This window comes from Oncorhynchus mykiss, chromosome 30 (genome assembly GCF_013265735.2).
Source record: "Oncorhynchus mykiss isolate Arlee chromosome 30, USDA_OmykA_1.1, whole genome shotgun sequence".
NCBI classification, from domain to species: domain Eukaryota; kingdom Metazoa; phylum Chordata; class Actinopteri; order Salmoniformes; family Salmonidae; genus Oncorhynchus; species Oncorhynchus mykiss.
The window spans coordinates 5,967,017-5,986,584 of NC_050570.1; the positions used below are offsets into that span (position 1 = coordinate 5,967,017).

The following is a 19,568-nucleotide window of genomic DNA, read 5'->3' on the forward strand; positions in this document are numbered from 1 at the left end:
ATTGGGACACCTCCAAGGATATTATTTCAACGCTGACAGAGATGGTTATAGCCTTTCCGTTTGACTGTAGATTTTACAGCACATAATAGAGAGATTCCTCATTGTCATATTCGTTTTAATGGTTATTTTTGCATCAAATGTAACGATTCCTTTGACGTGAGATTTCACCGTTAATTTGACCGTTTTAATTTTTCTGTAATTATGGTTTATAATGGTGCTAAAAACTCTCACAAGGAGCTTGAAATGAGTAGCAGGCATCACCCGTTTGAGGTGTAATTTAACAAGTGAATAATGACGGCTCCCTATTACTGATTATGCTGATTATAAAGCAGGAAGTTAAATATGAATATTGACGTTTTTGACTGTTTTATTTTGATTTATTTTATTCAGTGCCACCACAATGGGATTTGTAATGAGTAATTTTGGCATTTATATATAATTTTTTCTTGTTTTTCTTTCATTCAGTGCCACCCCAGTGGCTGTCTGATCGATCTGTGTCTACAAATGGGAGTCATCATGGTACTGAAACAGATCTGGAACAACTTCATGGAGCTGGGTTATCCGTAAGGACCGTGGAATTACTCTCTCTCTCTCTCTCTCTCTCTCTCTCTCTCTCTCTCTCTCTCTCTCTCTCTCTCTCTCTCTCTCTGTCTCTCTCTCTCTCTCTCTCTCTCTCAATTCAATTCAATTCAAGGGCTTTATTGGCATGGGAAACATGTGTTAACATTGCCAAAGCAAGTGAGGTAGATAATATATAAAGTGAAATAAACAATAAAAATGAACAGTAAACATTACACATACAGAAGTTTCAAAACAATAAAGACATTACAAATGTCATATTATATATACAGTATACAGTGTTTTAACAATGTACAAATGGTTAAAGGACACAATATAAAATAAATAAGCATAAATATGGGTTGTATTTACAATGGTGTTTGTTCTTCACTGGTTGCCCTTTTCTCGTGGCAACAGGTCACAAATCTTGCTGCTGTGATGGCACACTGTGGAATTGGGAGTATACTCCCCAGTAGATATGGGAGTTTATCAAAATTGGATTTGTTTTCGAATTCTTTGTGGATCTGTGTAATCTGAGGGAAATATGTCTCTCTAATATGGTCATACATTGGGCAGGAGGTTAGGAAGTGCAGCTCAGTTTCCACCTCATTTTGTGGGCAGTGAGCACATAGCCTGTCTTCTCTTGAGAGCCATGTCTGCCTACGGCGGCCTTTCTCAATAGCAAGGCTATGCTCACTGAGTCTGTACATAGTCAAAGCTTTCCTTAATTTTGGGTCAGTCACAGTGGTCAGGTATTCTGCCTCTGTGTACTCTCTGTGTAGGGCCAAATAGCATTCTAGTTTGCTCTGTTTTTTTGTTAATTCCTTCCAATGTGTCAAGTAATTATCTTTTTGTTTTCTCATGATTTGGTTGGGTCTAATTGGGCTGCTGTCCTGGGGCTCTGTAGGGTGTGTTTGTGTTTGTGAACAGAGTCCCAGGACCAGCTTGCTTAGGGGACTCTTCTCCAGGTTCATCTCTCTGTAGGTGATGGCTTTGTTATGGAAGGTTTGGGAATCGCTTCCTTTTAGGTGGTTGTAGAAACGGCTCTTTTCTGGATTTTGATAATTAGTGGGTATCGGCCTAATTCTGCTCTGCATGCATTATTTGGTGTTCTACGTTGTACACGGAGGATATTTTTGCAGAATTCTGCGTGCAGAGTCTCAATTTGGTGTTTGTCCCATTTTGTGAAGTCTTGGTTGGTGAGCGGACCCCAGACCTCACAACCATAAAGGGCAATGGGCTCTATGACTGATTCAAGTATTTTTAGCCAAATCCTAATTGGTATGTTGAAATTTATGTTCCTTTTGATGGCATAGAATGCCCTTCTTGCCTTGTCTCTCAGATCGTTCACAGCTTTGTGGAAGTTACCTGTGGCGCTGATGTTTAGGCCAAGGTATGTATAGTTTTTTGTGTGCTCTAGGGCAACAGTGTCTAGATGGAATTTGTATTTGTGGTCCTGGTGACTGGACCTTTTTTGGAACACCATTATTTTGGTCTTACTGAGATTTACTGTCAAAGCATGAGAAGACTTTGCCTTTGTTTTGGTTTGTTTGGTTGTCAATTAGGGTGTGCAGGGTGAATACATGGTCTGTTGTACGATAATTTGGTAAAAAGCCAATTTGACATTTGCTCAGTACATTGTTTTCATTGAGGAAATGTACGAGTCTGCTGTTAATGATAATGCAGAGGATTTTCCCAAGGTTACTGTTGACGCATATTCCACAGTAGTTATTAGGGTCAAATTTGTCTCCACTTTTGTGGATTGGGGTGATCAGTCCTTGGTTCCAAATATTGGGGAAGATGCCAGAGCTAAGGATGATGTTAAAGAGTTTTAGTATAGCCAATTGGAATTTGTTGTCTGTATATTTGATCATTTCATTGAGGATACCATCAACACCACAGGCCTTTTTGGGTTGGAGGGTTTTTATTTTGTCCTGTAACTCATTCAATGTAATTGGAGAATCCAGTGGGTTCTGGTAGTCTTTAATAGTTGATTCTAAGATCTGTATTTGATCATGTATATGTTTTTGCTCTTTATTCTTTGTTATAGAGCCAAAAAGATTGGAGAAGTGGTTTACCCATACATCTCCATTTTGGATAGATAATTATTTGTGTTGTTGTTTGTTTAGTGTTTTCCAATTTTCCCAGAAGTGGTTAGAGTCTATGGATTCTTCAATTACATTGAGCTGATTTCTGACATGCAGTTCCTTCTTCTTCCGTTGTGTATTTCTGTATTGTTTTAGTGATTCACCATAGTGAAGGCGTAGACTCAGGTTTTCCGGGTCTCTATGTTTTTGGTTGGACAGGTTTCTCAATTTCTTTCTTAGATTTTTGCATTCTTCATCAAACCATTTGTCATTATTGTTAATTTTCTTCTGTTTTCTATTTGAGATTTTTAGATTTGATAGGGAAGCTGAGAGGTCAAATATACTGTTAAGATTTTCTACTGCCAAATTTACACCTTCACTATTACAGTGGAATGTTTTACCCAGGAAATTGTCTAAAAGCGATTGAATTTGTTGTTGCCTAATTGTTTTTTGGTAGGTTTCCAAACTGCATTCCTTCCATCCATAGCATTTCTTAATGTTACTCAGTTTCTTTGGCTTTGATGCCTCATGATTGAGTATTGCTCTGTTCAAGTAGACTGCTGTGCTGTGGTATGAAGTTGCTGTTGCTGTGGTCTGATAGGGGTGTCAGTGGGCTGACTGTGAACGCTCTGAGAGACTCTGGGTTGAGGTCAGTGATAAAGTAGTCTACAGTACTACTGCCAAGAGATGAGCTATAGGTGTACCTACCATAGGAGTCCCCTCGAAGCCTACCATTGACTATGTACATACCCAGTGTGCGACAGAGCTGCAGGAGTTGTGACCCGTTTTTGTTGGTTATGTTGTCATAGTTGTGCCTAGGGGGGCATATGTGGGAGGGAATGCTGCCACCTCCAGGCAGGTGTTTGTCCCCCTGTGTGCTGAGGGTGTCAGGTTCTTGTCCGGTTCTGGCATATAGGTCGCCACAGACTAGTACATGTCCCTGGGCCTGGAAAGCTGTCTTCATTAAAGTATGGGGATTCTAGTGGGGGGATATAGGTAGCACACAGGAGGACATTTTTCTCTGTTAGGATAATTTCCTTTTGAATTTCTAGCCAAATGTAGAATGTTCCTGTTTTTATTAATTTAATGGAGTGAGCTAGGTCTGCTCTATACCAAATTAGTATACCCCTTGAGTCCCTTCCCTGTTTCACACCTGGTAGTTTGGTGGATGGGACTACCAGCTCTCTGTAACCTAGAGGGCAACCAGTGGGTCCGTCTCCTCTATACCAGGTTTCTTGCAGGATGACAATGTCTGTATTACCGATTTCTTTGGTGAAGTCCGGGTTCCTGCCCTTTAGGCCAAAGGCAGATAACCTCAGGCCTTGGATATTCCAGGATGATATAGTGAAGGCTTTTTGTTCCATAGAGTGTCCAATGTTGTTGGTCGTGGTTTGGCCTCAGGCCAGTAAGTGTGAGCAGAGCCTGCTGAGCATCTGGTACATGCCATTGGCTTGGGCAAGTGTGAGAGTGGGGGTTGGGACTGTTTGCCCGCTCACTACCTGGGTGTATGTGTGGCTTCCATGTTGAGGCCCTCTTTGCGGGGGTGGGGTGCATCGGGTGGGCAGGAGTGGCATAGGTCTGATCTGAGGGGGCCTAAATGGGGTATGGACATGGTTGACGTGGGGGAGTGTTGATTGGTTGGGGTGGGGGTGTGGATGTGTCTGGGGGTGCTGTGGTCTGGATGTAATTCCTCTTGGCGTGGGTCCTCTATGTGTAGGTCCGGGGGGGGGGGGGGGGGGGGGGGGGTCCTGCAGGTCTGGGAGGGTGTCTCGCTGGTCTGGGTTGGGTGTCTATTGATCTGTTGCTCCTGTGTGAAGTGTTGGGGATACGTTTGAGAGCGATGTCCTTTAGAGTTCGGGCAAAGGTGGGCACTGCTGCCTTGTAGAGGTGGACCTGGTCATAGAGGCTGTTCAAGTCCAGGGTGGAGTGGTGGGCCAGGAAAACATTTGGTTTTGAGGCACAGTCATGGGAAATACTTGCGTTTACCCGCTGTATTGTGGCAGGGTGGAAGTCTTTTCGTGGTAGCAGGGTGGAGATAACCACTTGTGCGTTGGGGAAAGTAGAAGAAGCCTTTTCAATCACTCCCTTCAGTGCTGTGGCCACCCTTTCCTGCTGTGCTCTCAGGTTGTTTGTGCCTGTGTGTATTATTATGTGGCTGGGTGAGCCTAGTTGGTCCTCAGACAGAAGGTCGAGGGCGCGCTGGGTGTTTGGACACCAGAGTTTAGACACACTGTGTTTGGGAAAAAGTTTTTTTTCTTCTATATATTTCCCATTTGAGTCCATAAGTAGTACAATCTGTGTCTTGTGTTTGTCCTCAGTGGGTGTGGGGGGGGGTTGTCAGAAGGTCTATCAGGGTGGCTGACAGGGGGGGTGCTCAGAGGGGGTGAGAGCCGCTGGGCTTGGGGTTCTTCATTTGTCTGTTCTGCTGTGACGTCGACTCTATGGTCAGGGTCTGGTGTGGACTGTTCTGCTGTGGTGTCAAGACTTTTGTCGGGTGCTGAGGTGGGCTGTTCTGCTGGCTTCTCTGTGGGGGTGGCCACCTCTCTAGTGGGTTGTTCTCTGTCACACGCCGTCCCCCTCAACCTCTCCTCCGTCCCGTCACCCTCTCCTCCATCTTCTTTCTCACACAATCTCTCTCAATCTCTCTCTGTCTTTCTCAATCTCTCTCTCTCTCTTTGTCTCTCTCAATCTCTCTCAATATATGTATCTGTCTCTGTCTCTCTCTCAATCTCTGTCTTTGTCTCTCTCTCAATCTCTGTCTTTGTCTCTCTGTCTCCCTCTGTCTGTGTCTCTCACCCCCCCCCCCCCCCTCTAACTCTCCAGTCTGCTGCAGAACTGGTGGTCTCGGAGGAAGATCAAGCAGACAGAGAGGGAAGAGAGAACACGAGGGGGTCAGAATGTGGAGATCAAAGTACAGCTTCCTCAGTGGGACATAGACTGGAACCTGCAGCCCATGAACGCCCACGGACTGGTGGATGAGTACCTGGAGATGGGTAAGACATATCAGCTATGTTACCATGGACTTGTGGATGAGTACCTGGAGATGGGTAAGACATATTAGCCATGTTACCATGGACTGGTGGATGAGTACCTGGAGATGGGTAAGACATATTAGCTATGTTACCATGGACTAGTACAGTGGTTCCCAAGCTTTTCATATTCCCGTACCCCTTCAAACATTCAACCTCTAGCTGCGTACCCCTTCCAACACAAGGGTCAGCACACTCTCAAATTTTGTTTTGTGCCATCATTGTAAGCCTGCCAACCACAGTGAACAACAAGGCAGTAGTACAATTCTGTGTACTACTCCCTTCACAGAACCGCGCAACCTGGCCCTAACCAGAATAGAAAGAGGAGTGGGAGGCCCCGGTGCACAATTGAACAAGAGGACAAGTACATTAGAGTGTCGAGATTTGAGAAACAAGTCCTCAACTGGTAGCTTCAAACACCAGTCTCAACGTCAGCAGTGAAGAGGCGACTCCGGGATGCTGGCCTTCTAGGCAGAGTTGCAAAGAAAAAGCCATAACTATATATTAAGATGGGCAAAAGAACATAGACACTGGACAGAGGAACTCTGCCTAGAAGGCCAGCATCCCGGAGTCGCCTCTTCACTGTTGACATTGAGGCTGGTGTTTTGTGGGTACTATTTAATGAAGCTACCAGTTGAGGACTTATGAGGCGTCTGTTTCTCAAATCTCGACACTCTAATGTACTTGTCCTCTTGCTCAATTGTGCACCGTGAAGAGAAGACGGGGAAAAAGAGGGCGGAGTTCAGGCTGCCTTCTGAGAAGACCGATGCTGGCACTAAGACCGCACTCAATGAGCTGTATTCCGCCATAAGCAAACAGGAAAACGCTCATCCAGAGGCGGCGCTCCCAGTGGCCGGGGACTTTAATGCAGGGAAACTTAAATCCATTTCACCACATTTCTATCAGCATGTTAAATGTGCAACAAGAGGGAAATATCTACAGACCACTTTTACTCCACAGCATGGGTTCAGGCCCATCTGCAACTTACCACCCTGTACTTACCCCCATACTCTCCTTTCCTTAACCCGATTGAGGAATTTTTCTCCACATGGAGGTGGAAGGTATATGATAGGCGCCCTCAAGAACAAGCCACCCTTCTCCATGGATGACGCATGCAATGACATCACGGCAGACCAGTGTCAGGCCTGGATTCACCATACAATGACATCACGGCAGACCAGTGTCAGGCCTGGATTCACCATGCAATGACATCATGGCAGACCAGTGTCAGGCCTGGATTCACCATGCAATGACATCACGGCAGACCAGTGTCAGGCCTGGATTCACCATGCAATGACATCACAGCAGACCAGTGTCAGGCCTGGATTCACCATGCAATGACATCACGGCAGACCAGTGTCAGGCCTGGATTCACCATGCAAGGACATCACGGCAGACCAGTGTCAGGCCTGGATTCACCATGCAATGACATCACAGCAGACCAGTGTCAGGCCTGGATTCACCATGCAATGACATCACGGCAGACCAGTGTCAGGACTGGATTCGCCATGACTGAAGATTCTTCCCAAGATGAAAACATCCATTGTGATGTGGATGAGAACCTGTGGGCCAAATCCACAAGACAGGGTTGATGGAAATATAGAAGTACAGTAATCAATCTTTTGTTTTGCTTTTTACAGTAAGCCAGGTGAGGAACACTGCAGTGATGTTTTACAGTAAGCCAGGTGAGGAACACAGCAGTGATGTTTTACAGTAAGCCAGGTGAGGAACACTGCAGTGATGTTTTACAGTAAGTCAGGTGAGGAACACTGCAGTGATGTTTTACAGTAAGCCAGATAAGGAACACTGCAGTGATGTTTTACAGTAAGCCAGGTGAGGAACACTGCAGTGATGTTTTACAGTAAGCCAGGTGAGGAACACTGCAGTGATGTTTTACAGTAAGCCAGGTGAGGAACACTGCAGTGATGTTTTACAGTAAGCCAAGTGAGGAACACTGCAGTGATGTTTTACAGTAAGCCAGGTGAGGAACACTGCAGTGATGTTTTACAGTAAGCCGGGTGAGGAACACTGCAGTGATGTTTTACAGTAAGCCGGGTGAGGAACACTGCAGTGATGTTTTACAGTAAGCCGGGTGAGGAACACTGCAGTGATGTTTTACAGTAAGCCAGGTGAGGAACACTGCAGTGATGTTTTACAGTAAGCCAGGTGAGGAACACTGCAGTGATGTTTTACAGTAAGCCGGGTGAGGAACACTGCAGTGATGTTTTACAGTAAGCCAGGTGAGGAACACTGCAGTGATGTTTTACAGTAAGCCAGGTGAGGAACACTGCAGTGATGTTTTACAGTAAGCCAGGTGAGGAACACTGCAGTGATGTTTTACAGTAAGCCAGGTGAGGAACACTGCAGTGATGTTTTACAGTAAGTCAGGTGAGGAACACTGCAGTGATGTTTTACAGTAAGCCAGGTGAGGAACACTGCAGTGATGTTTTACAGTAAGCCGGGTGAGGAACACTGCAGTGATGTTTTACAGTAAGCCAGGTGAGGAACACTGCAGTGATGTTTTACAGTAAGCCAGGTGAGGAACACTGCAGTGATGTTTTACAGTAAGCCAGGTGAGGAACACTGCAGTGATGTTTTACAGTAAGCCAGGTGAGGAACACTGCAGTGATGTTTTACAGTAAGCCATGAGAGGAACACTGCAGTGATGTTTTACAGTAAGCCAGGTGAAGAACACTGCAGTGATGTTTTACAGTAAGCCAGGTGAGGAACACTGCAGTGATGTTTTACAGTAAGCCAGGTGAGGAACACTGCAGTGATGTTTTACAGTAAGCCAGGTGAGGAACACTGCAGTGATGTTTTACAGTAAGCCATGAGAGGAACACTGCAGTGATGTTTTACAGTAAGCCAGGTGAGGAACACTGCAGTGATGTTTTACAGTAAGCCGGGTGAGGAACACTGCAGTGATGTTTTACAGTAAGTCAGGTGAGGAACACTGCAGTGATGTTTTACAGTAAGCCAGATAAGGAACACTGCAGTGATGTTTTACAGTAAGCCAGGTGAGGAACACTGCAGTGATGTTTTACAGTAAGCCAGGTGAGGAACACTGCAGTGATGTTTTACAGTAAGCCAGGTGAGGAACACTGCAGTGATGTTTTACAGTAAGCCAGGTGAGGAACACTGCAGTGATGTTTTACAGTAAGCCAGGTGAGGAACACTGCAGTGATGTTTTACAGTAAGCCGGGTGAGGAACACTGCAGTGATGTTTTACAGTAAGCCGGGTGAGGAACACTGCAGTGATGTTTTACAGTAAGCCAGGTGAGGAACACTGCAGTGATGTTTTACAGTAAGCCAGGTGAGGAACACTGCAGTGATGTTTTACAGTAAGCCAGGTGAGGAACACTGCAGTGATGTTTTACAGTAAGCCGGGTGAGGAACACTGCAGTGATGTTTTACAGTAAGCCAGCTGAGGAACACTGCAGTGATGTTTTACAGTAAGCCAGGTGAGGAACACTGCAGTGATGTTTTACAGTAAGCCAGGTGAGGAACACTGCAGTGATGTTTTACAGTAAGCCAGGTGAGGAACACTGCAGTGATGTTTTACAGTAAGCCGGGTGAGGAACACTGCAGTGATGTTTTACAGTAAGCCGGGTGAGGAACACTGCAGTGATGTTTTACAGTAAGCCAGGTGAGGAACACTGCAGTGATGTTTTACAGTAAGCCAGGTGAGGAACACTGCAGTTGACCTTTAACTGTTTTTCTTTTTGTAGCTAATTATTTTTGCTTCGATTCAAAGAAACCTATGTTGTGATTTTATTGTATTTCATCAATAAATTTCTTTTTTTTTTCAATGAATCCACTGTGTCTGTAGTATTCTCTCTACTAGTCCTTTTACAGTGATGTATTTACGTGTAGTAGCATAATGAAACACGTATCACATATTTTCTACTACAATATCTAATGATTGTACGAACAACGACACAGCGAAACTATCGGTATCTTGTGTGTGGGTGATCTAAATGAATGTTCCTATGGTATTTCATGATAAATGGGTTATTTGAACCAATGATTCTGCAAAGGCAAGGTTTCTTTAAAGACGTGAATGCACGATGCAATGTTTTGAACATTGGACAGCCTGTGTTACAAGTGATGACCGTTTTGAGTTTTGTGTCTAGAGTTTTGAAAAATGAACACACGGTTCTGAAATTAGTGCCAAAGTGATTGTTAAAAACTGTAAATACAAAATACAAATACAAATAGCTGACCAATCAGCCTGTTACCAACCCTTAGTAAACATTTGGAAAAAAATTGTGTTTGACCAGATACAATGGTATTTTACAGTAAACAAAAAGACGACAGACTTTCAGCGTGCTTATAGGGAAGGACATTCAACAAGCACAGCACTTACACAAATGACTGATGACTGGCTGAGATAAATTGGTGATAAAAAAAGATTGTGGGAGCTGTTTTGTTAGACTTCAGTGCGGATTTTGACATTATCGATCATAGTCTGCTTCAGGAAAAACTTAAATGTTATGGCTTTACACCCCCTGCTATATTGTGGATAAAGAGTTACCTGGCTAACAGAACACAGAGGGTGTTCTTTAATGGAAGCCTCTCCAACATAATCCAGGTAGAATCAGGAATTCCCCAGGGCAGCTGTCTAGGCCCCTTACTTTTTTCTATCTTTACTAATGACATGTCTGGCTTTGAGTAAAGATAGTGTCTATGTATGCAGAGGACTCAACACTATACATGTCAGCTACTACATCGACTGAAATGACTGCAACATTTAACAAATAGCTGCAGTTAGTTTCAGAGTGGGTGGCAAGGAATAAGTTAGTCCTAAATATTTCAAAAACTAAAAGCATTTGGGACAAAGCCTTCACTAAACCCTAAACCACAACTAAATCTTGTGAAAAATAATGTGGAAATTGAGTAAGTAGAGGTGACTGAACTGCTTGGAGTAACTCTGGATTGTAAATTGTCATGGTCAAAACATATTGATACAACAGTAGCTAAGATGGGGAGAAGTCTGTCCATAATAAAGCGCTGCTCTGCATTCTTAACAGCACTATACACAAGGCAGGTCCTACAGGCCCTAGTTTCTACCTTCTTAACAACACTATCAACAAGGCAGGTCCTACAGGCTGCACCTGGACTACTGTTCAGTTGTGTGGTCAAGGTGCCACAAAGAGGGACTTATGAAAATTACAATTGGCTCAGTACAGGGCGGCACAGCTGGCCCTTGGATGTACACAGAGCTAACATTAATCATATGCACGTAAATCTCTTCTGGCTCAAAGTGGAGGAGAGATTGACTTCATCACTACTTGTATTTATGCACCGAACTGTCTGTCTAAACTACTGGCACACAGCTCGGACACCCCATGCATACCCAACAAGACATGCCACAAGAGGTCTCTTCACAGTCCCCAAGTCCAGAAAATACAATGGGAGGCGCACAGTACTATCTAGAGCAGGGGTGTCAAAGTCAAATGGACGGAGGGCCAAATAAAAAAATCAGCTACAAGACGAGGGCCGGACTGTTCGAATGTTCATTGAAAATTTTTTAAATTACGCATATAGTCTAGTGAACCTAATTGAACCTACTGAAAACCTAACAAATATATTACAATATGATCAGATAAATAAAGCAATATTTTCTTATGGCTCTGTCAGTAATCTTTAATTTTCAACAGACACAAAAGACAAATTTCCTTTATATAAATATCCCCATAACATGAACATTAAATGAAAGAAACCGGTATTCAAGGCACCATCAGTAGACTATATTTTCTATTTTAGCAAAAGTGGGCTAAATTTACTTCAAAGAAAAAACAATAATAGCAATTTTCTATCATCCACTCAACTGAAATATTTTTAAAATATAATTGGATTGAAATACAAAAAAATAAAGTGCAAAAATCTATTAATCAAAAACAACACTTTGTTTAAGGAGAAGTAACATGCAGTGAAAACAAATATTAAATTTTAACTTTTAAACTTGAACTGAGTAAAAACTCTAAATATGTGATTGCACAGTAATGTTCACTTGTTTGAGGTTGAGGGTGATACTTGGTGGTGTCCCATCTTTTCCACAAGTTCATCAATGTTCGGGGTAAGGCTCTGAGCTGAAGAAATCCTCAGAATTGAGTGGAGGTGTTCAGCAGTAAGTCGACTTCTGTGTGATGTTTTGTTCAGGTTCATCAAAGAAAACAGTTGTTCACACAGGTATGTGCTGCCAAACATAGACAACGTTTGAGCAGCCTGGATGCGCAGCTGGGGCATTGTGCCGGGGAGGAAACGGGCGAACTCCGCAGCACCCACTGCCGCATATTTTGCCCTCAGTGCATCATTGCATTGGAGGTCAATCAACTCCATTTGGAGGTTTGGTGGTGAGCTTTCCACGTCAACAGCAAATGGGTTACCGAGCAGTTCCAACCTGCTTTTTTGTGCTTCAAAGTCAGCAAATCGGCGTCGAAAGTCAGCGGCAAGCATACCTATTTTATCAGCCAACTGTGTGCTCGGGAACGCACTGGTAGAGAGCTTCTCTTTCATGGTCTGGCAGCTGGGAAAGTGGCTCAAATTTTCTTTCCGCATCTGCGTCTCCCACAGAGTCAGTTTGGTTTTAAATGCCTTCACTGTACTGTACATATCAGAGATGACACGATCCCGACCCTGCAGCTGCAAGTTTATTGCATTCAGATGACTCGTAATGTCACACAGAAAAGCCATTTCACACAGAAACATTTCGTCTCGGAGTTGTGTTGTGTCTTTCCCTTTGCTGTCCAAGAACAGACAAATCTCCTCACGAAGCTCGAAACATCTTTGAAGCACCTTTCCCTGGCTTAGCCATCGCACCTCTGTGTGATAAGGCAAATCACCATGCTCCGTTTCTAACTCCGTCAGAAATGCCTTGAACTGGCGGTGATTCAAACCTTTGGCTCTGATAAAGTTAACTGTGCGCGTGATGATGCTCATTACATGCTCCATTTTCAAGGCTTTACCGCACAACGCTTCCTGGTGTATGATACAATGATAAGCTGTCAGCTCACCTGTCGCGTTTTCCTCTTGCATCTTTTCCCGTATCTTCGCCACCAGTCCGCTCCTGTGTCCACACATCGCAGGTGCTCCGTCGGTTGTCAAACCCACGAGTTTTTCCCAAGGCAGCTCCATCTCATTTACACATCTTGACACCTCTTCATACAAATCATGCCCCGTAGTTGTGCCATGCATAGGACGTAAAGCCAAAAACTCCTCTGTCACGCTTAGGTTGGAGTCCACTCCGCGGATGAAAATTGACAACTGGGCAATGTCAGAAATGTCGGTGCTCTCATCCACAGCCAAGGAATATGCAATAAAATCTTTTCCCTTTTTCACAAGCTGCTCTTTTAGATTGATGGACAACTGGTCTACTCTCTCGGCAATGGTGTTTCTGCTCAGACTCACATTTAAAAAGAGTTGCCTTTTTTCTGGGCAAACTTCGTCACAAACTTTAATCATGCAGTTTTTGATGAAATCCCCCTCCGTAAATGGCCGGGCTGATTTAGCGATCTCTTCTGCCAAAATAAAACTGGCCTTGACAGCAGCCTGGCCTTGTGATTTGGCTTTTTTGAACAGAGCCTGTCGAGATTTGAGGCCTCGTTTTAATTCCTCTGCCTTTTGTAGCCTTTGTTCCATGTCCATATTCTTGTTTTTGTCCGCGTGTTTCGTTTCATAATGTCGTCTCAGATTATACTCTTTCAGTACCGCCACACTTTCTCCACACAGAAGACACACAGGTTTTCCAGCTACCTTCGTGGACATATACTCCGACTCCCACCTTGTTTGAAACCCCCGGTTCTCAGTATCCACCTTCCGTTTTGCCATTTTTGATGGGTATCTGAAAGTTAATTTTACTGTGATGCTGACGACTGCTGTGCCAATAAATATTGAAATGAAGCAGCCTACTGCTCGGTGCGTCACCTTTGCATTGTGGGAAATGTAGTATTGGTGCGTGTAAAAGATCTGCGGGCTGCCGGCTTGCTGCGGGCCGGTTCTAATAATAAATCAAGATCATCCCAGGGGCCGTAAAAAACCTTCTTGCGGGCCGGATGTGGCCCGCGGGCCTTGACTCTGACATATGTGATCTAGAGCCATGACTACATGGAACTCTATTCCACATCAGGTAACTGATGCCAGAAGAAGAATCAGATTTTAAATAACTAATAAAAATACACCTTGTGGAACAGTGAGGACAGTGAAGCAACACAAATATAGACACAGCCACATGCATACACACACATACTAATATAGCACTATACACACACGCTAACATGGATTTTTTTTACTGTAGATATGTGGTAGTGGTAGTATGTTGTGAAATCTGTGAATGTATTGTAATGTTTTTAAAATTGTATAAACTGCCTTAATTTTGCTGGACCCAGTAAATAGTAGCTGCCTTGGCAGCAGCTAATGAGGTTCCATAATAAATATAAATACCAATACTGAGGTCAACCACAGGATGTTCAAACCCACCATTATAACCCTCTATTTTCTGCTTCTTCTGCTTCTACTTCCTCCTGCTCATCTTCTTCTCAGTTCTCCAGTTTGGTTTCACCACGATCTTTGTGGCTGCATTCCCATTGGCTCCTCTACTGGCTCTGCTCAACAACATCATCGAGATACGACTGGACGCCTACAAGTTTGTCACCCAGTGGAGGAGACCCATGCCTGCCAGAGCCACAGACATTGGTCAGTAATACAGCCACAGACATTGGTCAGTAATACAGACACAGATACAGGTCAGTAATACAGCCACAGATACAGGTCAGTAATACAGACACAGATACAGGTCAGTAATACAGCCACAGATACAGGTCAGTAATACAGCCACAGATACAGGTCAGTGATACAGACACAGATACAGGTCAGTAATACAGCCACAGATACAGGTCAGTAATACAGCCACAGATACAGGTCAGTAATACAGACACAGATATAGGTCAGTAATACAGACACAGATATAGGTCAGTAAAACAGATACAGATCAGTAGCCACAGATATAGGTCAGTAATACAGCCACAGATATAGGTAAGTAGCCACAGATAAAGGTCAGTAAAACAGATATAGATCAGTAGCCACAAATACAGGTCAGTAATACAGCCACAGATATAGGTCAGTAATACAGCCACAGATATAGGTCAGTAATACAGATACAGGTCAGTAATACGCAAACAGATATAGGTCAGTAATACGCAAACAGATATAGGTCAGTAATACAGACAAAGATACAGGTCAGTAATACAGACACAAATACAGGTCAGTAATACAGCCACAGATATAGGTCAGTAATACAGCCACAGATATAGGTCAGTAATACAGATACAGGTCAGTAATACGCAAACAGATATAGGTCAGTAATACGCAAACAGATATAGGTCAGTAATACAGACAAAGATACAGGTCAGTAATACAGACAAAGATACAGGTCAGTAATACAGACAAAGATACAGGTCAGTAATACAGACACAGATACAGGTCAATAATACAGACACAGATATAGGCCAGTAATACAGCCACAGATACAGGTCAGTAATACAGACACAGATACAGGTCAGTAATACAGCCACAGATACAGGTCAGTAATACAGACACAGATACAGGCCAGTAATACAGCCACAGATACAGGTCAGTAATACAGCCACAGATACAGGTCAGTAATACAGCCACAGATACAGGTCAGTAATACAGACACAGATACAGGTCAGTAATACAGCCACAGATACAGGTCAGTAATACAGCCACAGATATAGGTCAGTTATTTCTTCCATATGTTAAGTGTATTACACAATGCTAATCAGATGGGGAAACTGTCCTGAGGTGCAATTGGAGGCAGAGATTTTACCAAGAGCGTGTGAGATCGACGGAGACATAAAGTATCTGTTGTTAGTTGAGAATTGAACACTTCCTCCCCCATGGTAGCTTTTAGATTACTGGTAAAGATAGCTAGAGAGAGTAGAAGTACATTGAGAGTAAAATCATTTTGCATAATGCGCTCCTGTGTTCCCATCAGGTATCTGGTACGGTATCCTGGAGGGGATCGGCGTGCTGGCTGTCATCACCAACGCCTTCGTCATCGCCATCACCTCCGACTACATCCCCCGCTTCGTCTACGCGTTCAGATACGGACCCTGTGTGGACAAGGAGTACCACCACGAGAAGTAGGTCCAATTTCTCCAGTCAGAGTATACCTTGTGTTGTCTGTTCGTTAAAGAATGCCCTGACCATTCTACAGGGATACTTTGTGTTGCAATATTAGTTGGTTGTTGTGGCTCCGTTGGTAAGAGTCCAGTGCTTTTTTTTTTATTAGAGCGAATTGGTAACAGGAAATACATTTATTTTCATTACAGAATGAAAAATAGATTTTTTGTGTTGATACATGTAACTTAATGTAAAATCGACATATCACAAAATGCCGAGCAACCTTGAGGGAATCTTATTTGAGTCAGAAAAGAATGTTCATGTGATAGGTAAGATATACAAAACTTTGCAGAGAGCTTATCCAACTGACAATCTCTTAAAAAATAATATAAACAATTGGAATCAAGACTTAAAAGAACTGATGTTGGCACAAGATGGAGGAAAAGTTGGAGCCTGTCACGTTCTGACCTTTATTTCCTTTGTTTTGTCATTATTTAGAATGGTCAGGGCGTGAGTTGGGGTGGGCAGTCTATGTTTGTTTTTCTAGGATTTCGGGATTTGTATGTTTCGGCCTAGTATGATTCTCAATCAGAGGCAGGTGTCATTAGTTGTCTCTGATTGACAATCATACTTAGGTAGCCTGGGTTTCACTGTTTGTTTGTGGGTGTTTGTTTCCGTGTCTGTGTTTGTTCACCACACGGTACTGTTTTGGTTTTCGTTCGTTTCACGTTTATTGTTTTTGTATCAGTTGTGTTCATGTTGAGTATTTCTTATTAAAAGAACCATGGACACTTACCACGCTGCATATTGGTCCTCCGATCCTTCTCGCCTCTCCTCTTCAGAAGAACCATTACAGAGCCTACCTAATGAAATTAGAGTTATTAACTAGCTTAACCCAGTATAAACTAATGTATAGCATTTATTATACAACAGACTCAATTCAGAAATTCTACAGCACAACGGCAGAGTCATTTCTTAAGTGTAAGACTTCAATGACTCCATAATCCATGCCATCTGGGAATCCTGCCTTCAAACTCAGTGCCTCTAAGCTTGACATCATGGGAAAATCAAAAGAAATCAGCCAAGACCTCAGAAAAAAAAGTGTAGACCTCCACAAGTCTGGTTCATCATTGGGAGCAATTTCCAAACGCCTGAAGTTACCACATTCATCTATACAAACAATAGCACCATGTATGAACAACATGGGACCACGCAGCTGTCATACCACTCAGGAAGGAAACGCGTTCTGTCTCCAAGAGATTAACGTAATTTGGTGCGAAAAGTGCAAATCAATCCCAGAACCACAGCAAAGTACCTTGCGAAGATGCTGGAGGAAACAGGGACAAAAGTATCTATATCCACAGTAAAACGAGTCCTATATCGACATAACCTGAAAGGCCGCTCAGCAAGGAAGAAGCCACGGCTCCAAAACCACCGTAAAAAAGCCAGACTACGGTTTGCAACTGCACATGAGGACAAAGCAGAGGAGAATAGCTGGGTAGAGGACAGAGGTACCTGATCACACGTAGCATCAGATGAACAGGCAGATTCCGACAGAACGGGACAAGGGTGAAGCAAACAAGATGATAGTTTGGTTCTGGCATGAGAAACTCAAACGAGAATCTGACAAAGACAGAAGCAGGAACAGAGAGAGAAATAGAGACCTAATCAGAGGGAAAAAAGGAACAGGTGGGAAAAGGGTGAACGAGGTAGTTAGAGAAGATGAGGAACAGCTGGGGGAAGGAGAGGAAGAGAAGGTAACCTAATACGACCAGCAGAGGGAGACGGAGTGAAGAGAAAGAACAGGAACAAGACATAATATGACAATACATGACAGTACCCCCCCCACTCACCGAGCGCCTCCTGGCGCACTCGAGGAGGAAACCTGGCGGCAACGGAGGAAATCATCGATCAGCGAACGGTCCAGCACGTCCCGAGAGGGAACCCAACTCCTTTCCTCAGGACCGTACCCCTCCCAATCCACTAGGTACTGATGACCACGGCCCCGAGGACGCATGTCCAAAATCTTACGGACCCTGTAGATAGGTGCGCCCTCGACAAGGATGGGGGGGGGGGGAAGACGAGCGGGGGCGCGAAGAACGGGCTTAACACAGGAGACATGGAAGACCGGGTGGACGCGACGAAGATATCGGGGAAGAAGAAGTCGCACTGCGACAGGATTAATGATCTGAGAAATACGGAACGGACCAATGAACCGCGGGGTCAACTTGCGAGAAGCTGTCTTAAGGGGAAGGTTCTGAGTGGAGAGCCAAACTCTCTGACCGCGACAATATCTAGGACTCTTAGTTCTACGCTTATTAGCGGCTCTCACAGTCTGCGCCCTATAACGGCAAAGTGCAGACCTGACCCTCTTCCAGGTGCGCTCGCAACGTTGGACAAAAGCATGAGCGGAGGGGACGCTGGACTCGGCGAACTGAGACGAGAACAGCGGAGGCTGGTACCCGAGGCTACTCTGAAAAGGAGATAGCCCGGTCGCAGACGAAGGAAGCGAGTTGTGGGCGTATTCTGCCCAGGGGAGCTGCTCTGACCAAGACGCAGGGTTACGAAAAGAAAGACTGCGTAAGATGCGACCAATAGTCTGATTGGCCCGTTCTGCTTGACCGTTAAGACTGGGGGTGAAAGCCGGAAGAGAGACTGACGGAAGCCCCAATCAAACGGCAAAACTCCCTCCAAAACTGAGACGTGAATTGCGGACCCCTGTCCGAAACGACGTCTGACGGAAGGCCATGAATTCTGAAAACATTCTTGATGATGATTTGTGCCGTTTCTTTAGCAGAAGGGAGCTTAGCGAGGGGAATAAAATGAGCCGCCTTAGAGAACCTATCGACAACCGTAAGAATAACAGTCTTCCCCGCTGACGAAGGCAGTCCGGTGATAAAATCTAAGGCGATGTGAGACCACGGTCGAGAGGGAATGGGAAGCGGTCTGAGACGGCCGGCAGGAGGGGAGTTACCGGACTTAGTCTGCGCGCAGACCGAACAAGCAGCCACGAAACGAGGCGTGTCATGCTCCCGAGTGGGCCACCAAAAACGCTGGCGAATGGAAGCAAGCGTACCTCGAACGCCGGGGTGGCCGGCTAACTTGGCAGAGTGAGCCCACTGAAGAACGGCCAGACGAGTAGGAACGGGAATGAAAAGAAGGTTCCTAGGACAAGCGCGCGGCGACGGAGTGTGAGTGAGTGCTTGCTTTACCTGCCTCTCAATTCCCCAGACAGTCAACCCGACAACACGCCCCTCAGGGAGAATCCCCTCGGGGTCAGTGGAGGCTACTGAAGAACTGAAGAGACGAGATAAAGCATCAGGCTTGGTGTTCTTAGAGCCCGGACGATAAGAAATTACGAACTCGAAACGAGCGAAAAACAGCGCCCAACGAGCCTGACGCGCATTAAGTCGTTTGGCAGAACGGATGTACTCAAGGTTCCTATGGTCAGTCCAAACGACAAAAGGAACGGTCGCCCCCTCCAACCACTGTCGCCATTCGCCTAGGACTAAGCGGATGGCGAGCAGTTCGCGGTTTCCCACATCATAGTTACGTTCCGACGGCGACAGGCGATGAGAAAAATACGCGCAAGGGTGGACCTTGTCGTCAGAGAGGGAGCGCTGAGAAAGAATGGCTCCCACGCCCACCTCTGACGCGTCAACCTCGACAACGAACTGTCTAGAGACGTCAGGTGTAACAAGGATAGGTGCGGATGTAAAACGATTCTTGAGGAGATCAAAAGCTCCCTGGG

At 44.6% G+C, this 19,568-nt stretch overlaps 1 protein-coding gene across 2 annotated transcripts in view; it reads left to right on the forward strand.

Annotated features, from left to right (window-relative positions):
• Positions 1-19,568, forward strand: part of LOC110522704 (anoctamin-3-like) — an 89,317-nt gene that overhangs the window by 63,015 nt on the left and 6,734 nt on the right. For both annotated transcript variants that reach the window (XM_036968983.1, XM_036968984.1), the window contains exons 19-22: positions 466-563; positions 5,469-5,638; positions 14,216-14,368; positions 15,690-15,837. In XM_036968983.1, coding sequence (XP_036824878.1) covers positions 466-563; positions 5,469-5,638; positions 14,216-14,368; positions 15,690-15,837 — 569 coding nt within the window. The remainder of the gene's footprint in view (positions 1-465; positions 564-5,468; positions 5,639-14,215; positions 14,369-15,689; positions 15,838-19,568) is intronic.